At 41.3% G+C, this 9,942-nt stretch overlaps 1 protein-coding gene across 3 annotated transcripts in view; it reads right to left on the reverse strand.

The window, feature by feature from the left end:
* The window catches only part of DNAJC13 (DnaJ heat shock protein family (Hsp40) member C13), a 125,470-nt gene extending 116,453 nt beyond the window's left edge, over positions 1 to 9,017 (reverse strand). For 2 of the 3 annotated variants that reach the window (XM_082719091.1, XM_082719090.1), the window contains exons 1-2: positions 8,956 to 9,017; positions 8,510 to 8,795 (exon numbers count right to left, since the gene is read on the reverse strand). In XM_082719091.1, the coding sequence (XP_082575217.1) occupies positions 8,510 to 8,795; positions 8,956 to 8,959 (290 nt within the window). In that variant the 5' untranslated portion in view covers positions 8,960 to 9,017. Of the gene's footprint in view, positions 1 to 8,509 lie in introns of all 3 variants that reach the window. The other variant, XM_082719092.1, reaches the window with a different exon arrangement.
* Positions 9,018 to 9,942: the final 925 nt, after the last annotated feature.

The raw sequence follows: 9,942 nt of genomic DNA on the forward strand, positions 1-9,942 counted from the left end.
TCCTGGGATGGAGCCCCACATTGGGCTTTCTGCTCAGCAGGGAGCCTGCTTCCCCCTTTCCTTCTGCCTGCCCACTTGTGACCTCTCTCTGTCAAATAAATAAATAAAATCTTAAAAAATATATAGTTAGAGCTCCAATTTTAGATATCCCATTGAAGCAAGCACAAAATATAAAGTTAATAGAACATTAATTTTTACCCAGATTAAAAAGTTACAACTGTCTTAGATAGAATGTGCTGTGTATGGGGGAAAACTGATATGAACTTTAACCTTCTTTTTTAATTTTTAATTTTCAGCTTCATGTTTTAATACGTAACACAAGTAGAGGCAAAAGTATTTCCTTCTAAATAAGTAACAAATCAGTATGTGTAATGTGTATAATACCTAAGAGGTCTTTTTTTTTTTTTTTTAAGTTTTTGTTTAATCATTTGAGAGAGAGAGAAAGAGAGAGAGCACAAGCAGGGGGAGAGGCAGAGGGAGAAGCAGATTCCTGGCTGAGCTGCAAGCCTGACATTCAGCTTGAGCCCAGGACCTGGAGACGATGACCTGAGCCGAAGGCAGACGTCCAATCATCTGAGCCACCCAGACACTCCTTTACAGGGGTCTTCAAACAGTTTAAAAAGGGGCATGGGGTAGCATGGGGTAGCTGTCATTAAGGGCCTGCCTTCAGCTCAAGGGGGAATCTGCTTCTCTTTCTACCCTTCCCCCTGTACATGCTAACTCATTCTCTCAAATAAATAAAATCTTTGTTACAAAATAGCTTATAAAATAGATCACAGGGGCGGGCGCCGGGGTGGCTCAGTGGGTTAAAGCCTCTACCTTCGGCTCCAGTCATGATCCCAGGGTCCTGGGATCAAGCCCCGCATTGGGCTCTCTGCTCAGCAGGTAGCCTGCTTCCCCCTCTTTCTCTGCCTGCTTCTCTGCCTACTTGTGATCTCTGTCTGTCAAATAAATAAATAAAATCTTATAAATAAATAAATAAATAAATAAATAAAATAGATCACAAAGCAAAGTTTTAATACATCCTACCTTAGCTTTCTAAAAGCTCTGAAGGACCCACTAACTCAAGATAAATGTGGCTAGAGAAGAAAGCCAGTGATACTATCAAATTTCAGCTGACAATCATATATCCAAATAATTGTCCAGAAGTTGTAATACTGAAACCTTTGCATTGTCTGCCACATCAAAATGAGCTTTTAAATACTTCCACCACCACCAGGTAGGCCAAATAATCTAAGATTCATCTCCCTATTCTTTAAAAATCCATTCCTTTCCAATGAGAAATCAGATACAGATTCATGAAATAAAGGGCAAGAGATTCAAAAGCAATCCCTAAATCTGAAGAAACACTTTTAATAGTATCTTAATTGGGGGAGGGGCAAGCATAAATACCACAGCAGTTAATTTTGTTGGCCATTCCTATTCAATATAAATATTGAAAAAAATACGTCTTTACATTTTTATCACATGTATTTTATTATCTCTGTATTTTATTTTATTATCTCTGTATTTTATTTATATTATCTCTGTATTTTATTATCACATGTATTTTAAATCTCTGATTTCATCCAAGAGAATAATTCTTACTTCTCACAGCTGTCGTAACACACAAAAGTTTTTTTCCAAGAAATATGCATGACTATGACTTTTCTTTACAGAACTTAAAAATGCTGAAATAGTCACCTAAAAAAAACAAACAAATGTGTTCATTTAAGCAATCCTGTGAAACCGATGCTAATAATCATTTACATAGTTTTAGTTTGTACACATTCCTGAAAATTTTTAGACCTAATTTCTATTTCATCTTTGAAGCTAACCTGGCTCATGAAAGAACAAAATGTACTAGTTCAATAAGCTCTTCTTTAGCTCACGAACAGGTAATTAATAACCTTCCTCTATTACACGAAAGAGACCCTAATGGTTAAGAGATTTTCGATTGCCATGTTTTAACTTGTTGCTGTTTTTTCTATCACTGTAGTGAAGGCATAATGGAGAACTAAATTTCCTAAGCATATTGCAAATTCTACTTAGAGGAAGTTTTACAGTAAGCATCCTAGTAGGCAAACACACTATTAAAAGATAAGGACCGGGCGCCTGGGTGGCTCAGTGGTTAAGCCGCTGCCTTCGGCTCAGGTCATGATCTCAGGGTCCTGGGATCAAGTCCCGCATCGGGCTCTCTGCTCAGCAGGGAGCCTGCTTCCTCCTCTCTCTCTCTCTCTGCCTGCCTCTCTGCCTACTTGTGATTTCTCTCTGTCAAATAAATAAATAAAATCTTAAAAAAAAAAAAAAAAGATAAGGACCTTAGGCTACTACAATTTCCCTTTCACCCAACACAAAACAGCAACATGTAGGTTTCTTGACTCTTTCTGAAATATCCCTGTTATTCCAAACTCTGCCATAGTTCTTCAGATTTTAAAGAAAACCCCAATCTACCAGTTAACTAAAAAAAAAAAAAAAAAGAAAAAGAGGAAAATTCCACTTTTAAAATTAAACCCAGCATATCTATGTTTGGGGGGAGGGAATGGCTTTAATCTGCTCTAAGATTTGCTAAACATCCAAAATACACTCTGTATCTTAACTAGAAATTTGAGGGGGAGAGAAACCTCAAAGCACTAGATGACTAAGAATACATGCCTGAAATTCATCTATAAGAATTTAAATTTTACTATAATTAGCATAGAATTTATGAAATATTGGGAAAATCTCCTATATTCATAACTTTATCAATCCCTCCATTATGTTCTGGCAACTACACTTGACAAAATTAAAACAAATTAATTATTTTACATTGCTTCCGGGTTTTGTTTTTGTTCAGCAAAGATCAAATTTTTACTCATCAACTTCATAGAGGTATTCCTGATGGCCACGCGCTAAATATGTGAACTCTGCTTAGGCAGCGTAAGTCTACTTTTTTTTTTTTTTTAAAGATTTTTATTTATTTATTTGACAGAGAGAAATCACAAGTAGATGGAGAGGCAGGCAGAGAGAGAGGGAAGCAGGCTCCCTGCTGAGCAGAGAGCCCGATGCGGGACTCGATCCCAGGACCCTGAGATCATGACCTGAGCCGAAGGCAGCGGCTCAACCCACTGAGCCACCCAGGCGCCCAGCGTAGTCTACTTTTAAAGGCAATTTAGAATGCTGCAATAATAAAATCCCATTGAATGTAGATTTTGTTGTTGTTGTTGTTTTAAAGTTTTATTTATTATTTATTTGAGAGAGAGAAGTGTGTGTGTGCATGGGCAGGGGGAAGGAGAGGCAAAGGGAGAAGGCAGGGATCCTGATGCAGGACTCAATCTCAGGATCCTGAGATCATGACCTGAGCCAAAGGTAGCTACTTAACTCACTGAGCCACCCAGGTGCCCAACTTTGTTGTTTTAGAGATCACTTCCTCATAAGCAGTCCATAAAAGTGCAAGTAAAACTCAAATATGCAAGCTGTTGAATAAAGTTAAGAGCCTGTGAAAAGAACTACTAGCAAATTATGTTTAGCTTTATTGATAAAATAAAGATTTTACTGAACACTTAGTCTAAGTTAGTAAAGAGGATCACAACCACGTTGGTTTAAGTTACTACAAAAATATTCCCAAATCAGTGATTCTCAAAGGAGTTCCTGCAATTAGAAATCACTCCATACTGCAAGAGATGTTACTGATTGGCATGTGCTGACCAAGTGAAAACTGCAAAAGCATAAAGATGTGTTGAAAACTAGTGACTATAATTTTAAAGATGCTATGATTCGAAACACTAGAGTAGGGGTTCCACGGTGGCTCAGTCGGTTACAGGTCTGCCTTCAGCTCCAATCGTGGTCCCTGCGTCCTGGCATCCAGCTCCACATCAGGCTCACTGCTCAGAAAGGAGTTTCCTTCTTCCTCTCCCTCTGCCCCTCCCCTCCCCCTCCTGCTCTCTAACAAAGAAAATCTAAAGGAAAAAAAAGAGAGCAACACTACAGTAGTACCCCCTATCCTCAGGAAATCTGTTCCAAGACCCCCAGTGGATTCCTGAAACCACAAAGTACCAAATCCCATACAGACTCTTACCCTGTATGTACGGACCTGTAATAAAGTTTAATTTATAAATTTGGTATAGTGACATATTAACAGTAAGATGAAACAATTTTAACAATATACTATAATGTTATATGAATGTAGTCTCTCTCAAAATATCTTACTGCACTACACTTAGCCTTCTGATTTGAGATAAAATGCCTATGTGATGAGATTATATGAGTAAATAGCACAGGCCCTATGATATAGCATTAGGCGACTACTGACCTTCTAACACTATATTAGAAGGATCATCTGGTTCTGGACTACTACTAACATCATGTAACTGAAACTATGAAAAGTGAATAAAGGGTGACTACTGTACTATGATTTAGTGAATGGGGCTAGATTCCCCTCAATGTACAAGACAGTCCCACAGGTTGAAATGCCCTCAACTGACTTTCAAATATCCAGTTAGGCATTAACATAGGTAAAGACCTATTTATAACCAATCCCAATTTTAATTCTGTATTAAATATAAATCACAAAGTACATTTCGTAAAGTTTAATAGGCATATAATTTTCTAGGAATGAACCGATCATGTAAATGGAGAGATTATACTTTGAGTCCTCTTGGCTTTTGTTTGACAGTTGTATTTTGTCTTCATTTTTGAAGAAAATATTTTTGCTGTTTTTTGCTTTTGGTACTTTAAAATTGTCACTCAACTGTCTTCTTGTTTGAATGGTTTCTCTGCTTCAACTCTTTGCTCCTCTGTATAGGTTTCTCTTTTCTTTGGTTACCTTCCTCTCTGTCCCTGGTTTACCTCAGTTTAAATACAATGTGCGCTTTGAGTTTGTGGGTGGTAGTGGGGGACAGTATTTATCTTGCTTGGTGTTCTCTAAGCTTCTGGATCCATGGTTTGATGTCTGACATTACTTTTGGAAAATTTTCTATTATTTCCTCAAACATTTTAGTAGTTCTTCTACTCTGTTCTCTCTTCTGGGATTCTAATCATTTATATATTAAAATGTTTAACACTATCCCTAAGCTCTAGGGTATTTCGTTTTGTTTTAACTTTGTGTGTCAGTTGGGTAATTTCTTCTACCATTAATAAATTCACTGATTCTTTCCTTGGCTATGTCAGTTCTGGTAAGTCCAAAAGCATTTTTCATTTACTGTGTAACAATACCTCTAGCCTTTCTTTTGATTCTTACACTTTCTATCAGCTAAAATTACCCATCTGATCTTGCATATTATCCACTCTTCAATCTTTAACATATTATAGTCATTTTAAATTCCCTCGCAGATAACAGCATCTGTGTTAATCTAAGTGTTCTTCTGATGATTGCTTTCTCTAGAAAAATTTTTTTTTGCCTTTTATGTATGCCTTATAATTTTCAGTTGAAAGCTGGACATGTACAGAACAGTAGAGACTGAGTAAGTAAGTAATTCTGTGACTGGAAACGCGCACGTCTTTATTTTGGTAGGTCTTTAGTGCAAAATTTGTGTTAATCTGTTTAGGAGTTGAGCTGGATTTATGATTTGCTGTTGCTATGGTTATTCTCAGTGTACCACAGGCTTCAGAAAATCTACAGAATAGCTGGTGCCTATGGCGGGGGGATGGTTTACTAAAGCAATGTCTATCTGATTCTTTGTGCTATGCCTCTTCGCATGATATTGTTCCTAGTAATATTATGCATTCACTTGTTATTCAAAACTTCGTATAGTGGCAGGGGGCTGGAAAGAGTCTCTGCAGTTCTGATTAAGGTTCAGTCTTAGGGATACTCTATATCCCTGGATCTCAGGGGTGTGATCTTCTTGTTCCTCCAGGCTGCAGTTTTAAGCTCAGTGCTCCTCCCAGAGAAGATTCTCTCCCCTTTTCTTTCATTACCAGCTCAATGAATGCTCACCAACAGGCCAGCAAAGATGCCCTGCCCTTCACAGATAAATGTTATTGTTCTATAAAAGATACAAAGAAAGAATCAGAGTTTTGTGCCCCTTTTGAAAGCTCTGCTGCTTTTCCATTCCTCTAGATCATTACCACAACAGACACTCCCCAGGGTTCTTTCCAATCTTTTCTAAGAACGCCTAGTGAGTTTGTGGAGAAAAAGCTTGGAAGAAGGTGCACTCAGTATTAGCATTCATCAGCTAGTCAGCTATTCTAGCTGAACTCTTCCTACCAATGTCCTGTTCTGTCCCATGAACGTGATGCTCAATTCATGTATACCCTCTCCTTAAAAGACTGGCCAATGGTTGGCTCTGTGACCTCTGTTCTTTAACAGTTCTCAAAAAAAGAATTTAAAGTGAGTCCCATTGTTTTTTGGTACAACAGTGAGAGCAAGCCTTCTTTTTGACCCAGGACCAAAGTCAGAAGGTGGTGATATTATTTAAAATCTCCAGGTAATAGAGCAGGTATTACAAATTGTTTGGAATAAAAAGGGAGTCTTATTGGGTTTAATGAAGTTGGGAAACACAGACTCAAAGGATTTCTTTCAAAACAACTGCACTTTAACCACTGCTAAATATGACAGTCAACATTTAGGCCTAAAACTATTAGCAACCAAATCTTTGCTATAGTTTATGTGCACAGCCTTACCTCTATCTTACTAAAAATTAGTATCTCAGAGAAGCAAGGGAAGGGTAAGAGCAATTAAAATCACCTGTGTAAACAGACCTGGTTAAGGAATAGATCCAAATTAGTTAAAACAGATCCTCTTTTTATTTCAATTGTAATTTGCTATCTACTAAGAACCAGATTCCACTATCAACCTTTCTACAAACTTAATAAAGCCAGCATTGTTATAGTTCACCTCAGCAACTACGTTCTATATATTTGTGGTTAAAGTTAAATTCTTACCAATAACTCCCGCTTTCCATGATTCCATTATTTTTTAACTGATAATGTTCATATAGTTTAGTCTATTTACTACTGTCACTTTAGAAAAAGAGAACACCCATTGCCTCCCAGTGGAATACAAACAGTGGTATTTTCCATGATATGGACTATAGACTTAAGGTTCCTGACATTTCTATCTCTTAATAACCCTCTGACTATTCTTTTCCTCCCTTAATATGTTCTACTTCCTGTTTTCAAACTGGGAATACAGTGTAACATTTTCTAAACACGACTTGTGATATTAATAACAATAGCCAAGTTTGAGATATAACTACTTAAACAGTTTCATATTACATTTAAAATGTTAACAAGGTTTTAGGTTATATGCTAAATTCAGTCAAAAAATTTAGCACTTTCCAGAAACCAAAGAAATGTGAATCAAGGTTTTTTTTTTTTTTTTTTGGATATCGAATTTCTGGCGAGTTTTTGAAATCTCCCTTTTTAAATTTTTTAGGGCAAATCCTATTTCATATTCACATAGACTCAGAATATTGATAATCACTACAAAACCTGACCACTGTAATTTCCTCGAACTCTGCAGAGGGTACTTTCAAACCTAGAAATCGATCAGATCCAGAAAGTAAAAAAGAAAATATAGCAAGAAAGGCAATCACAGGGGCAAATCCTGAAGAAATATTCTGAAATTTTTTTCGAAAGACATCATACTCCACGAGGCTCAAAATAACCCTACAGTGTAAAGCCCTTCATAGAAGAGGTAAAAGCATAAGGCTCAGGCCCTCCTGTTTACAAGAAATCACAGAGAGTAAAAGGGAAAAGAAGGGAAGAGAGAAATCATCATTTTGGGAGATTACAGCTTCATTAGGAGAGATTTTTTAACCCGCCCCACATAACTGATAAAGGAAACAATCCGAAGACATCAACTGATAAAGAAAACAATCTCAGGACACCCTACAATAAGAGTTCACGGGAAGGCACTCTTCTTAAGTCTAGTAAGTCAAATCTGCGTTTAACCGCCACTTCACTGAGCGTCTGATACCTCACCCATTCCAAAGACCACATTCAGAGGCAAAACCACAGCAGTGAAGGAAAGGCCACTGAAAAGAAGCTCCCCTGCAGGAAAGGAAAAACTTGATTTTGAAAAAGGGAGAGGCTGAAAAAACGACGCGGGTGCTCCCCATCTCCAAACGAAACGAAACAAAGCTAAGCAAAGAGAGTCAAAGTCTACACCGGACGTGTGGGGGAAGAAGGGTCGCGGACCCCAGGAAACAAGAGTTGCCGGCAACCAGTAGAAAGTGTGTTCAGGCCAGGAAGCTAGAAGGGAACCCTGAGGGCGGAGCCCAGAGAGGAATAAGGGGTGTGTGGGGCTAAGGATGTACAGTGGGGATCTAGGGACCATGGTGGGTATAAAACGAAAAAACAATCCAAAAAAAAGGGGTGGGGCTGAACAAGGCAGTGCCCAGGGAGAATGTCACTTGGTGCCAGGGGGGATCCGACGTGAGGAACCAGACCAGCAGCCTTGGGGGAGGGTAATCTGCTCTCCTTAGCAGCTGGGGGCTGCGGCGGCCAAAATACCATCCCTCTTTTTTCCTTGTCCTTAGCCCCCCAAGTCCCCGTGACGTGGGGAAGGGGTAAAGCAGAGCCCCAGGGGCCGGTGCCCGGAGTGGTTTACCTTCGCGGGAGGCTGGAGAGGCTCCAGCCCGAGCTCCTCCCGCCGCCGGCTCTGCGTCCGGAGTGAGATGAGGCGCCCTCCGGCCTCTTCCCCCTCACCACTTCCCCTTTCCACTGTCGGGGCCCTGTAGCTCCGCTGCCGCGGGTTCCTGGTGCCGTGGCGGCCCGGGCTCCCCGCCCCCTCCGCCTCCTCCCTCTGCCTCTCAGAGGCTCTCTCTGGAGGCCGCCATCTTCACTCAGGCTTTCAGCAACCGCGCTCCAATACGCCTGCGTCGCCACCGCCCAGGCTGTCACGAGACCAGGTCAGCTGATTTCAACTCTTCCGCCTTCTGTCCCGCCCTTCTACCCCCGCCCTTCCCCGCACACATTTCTCGGCGTTCCCGGTCCCATTTGCCCGCTTTCCGAGAAATTCCGCGTTCTGTCGGCCCGCCCGCCCCCAGAATTTACACATGCGCAGAGTGACGGGGCCGGCTGTGGGATCCGGAGTCCACGCAGTGCTGAGGAAGGCCCGCCCCGCAGCGCGCGCGCTCACGGGTGGAGTCACGCCCCTCTGGCGTGTTCTCCTAAAGTCACGCCCCCCGGCGTGTGGCTCCGAGTCCTGCGGGAGGCTGTGCTGTTTGCCGGTTCTTTGCACTGCTAATCCCCTGGAGTTCTGTTGTTGTTGTTTTTTTTTTCTTTAAATACAGATATTTTTATTTATTTATTTGACAGAGAGAAATCACAAGTAGACGGAGAGGCAGGCAGAGAGGGGGGGGGCGGGAAGCAGGCTCCCTGCTGAGCAGAGAGCCCGATGCGGGACTCGATCCCAGGACCCTGAGATCATGACCCCAGCCGAAGGCAGCAGCTTAACCCACTGAGCCACCCAGGCGCCCCTGGAGTTCTGTTTTAAAGCCTTTCCCCCGCTTCGGCCCGACCTCAGATGCCTTGGAATATCCGCGAGGCAATCCGAAGGCTCAGCCTGCTACCCGGTTTGGCTGGATTGCGAGCCAGCAGGCTCACCACTACTGAGACCCAGAACGACAGTTGAGGGTTTAAATTTTGGTTGGTCTGGGAGGTCGCCAAGACTAAAGCTTAGGAGATGCCTATGGCTTGTTGTCGATGGGAATGCCAGGAAGATAATACTGGTAGTTCCATTTATTGTCTGCTGATCAATCGCATCCCAAGGGTTTCATTTGCATTAGTTAAACCTCAGCTCTAAAGTAGGAATTATTCTCATTTTGCAGGTAAATTAAGGCACCTCCCCACAGTAATGGACTTGGTGTTTGATCCCTAACAGTCCGACTGCATAGTCTGTACCCTCAATACCATCTCCCTGAACACACATGGGAAGCAGCCGGAAGTGGGGCGTCAGGTTAGAGAAAAGAGGGGACATTGTGCGTTAGCTGTGAGCAAGTTTGTGGAAGTTCTTTCAATCATCTCTCCCAGACCTGAATT

Source organism: Mustela nivalis, assembly GCF_964662115.1.
Source record: "Mustela nivalis genome assembly, chromosome: 1".
Lineage (NCBI taxonomy): Eukaryota > Metazoa > Chordata > Mammalia > Carnivora > Mustelidae > Mustela > Mustela nivalis.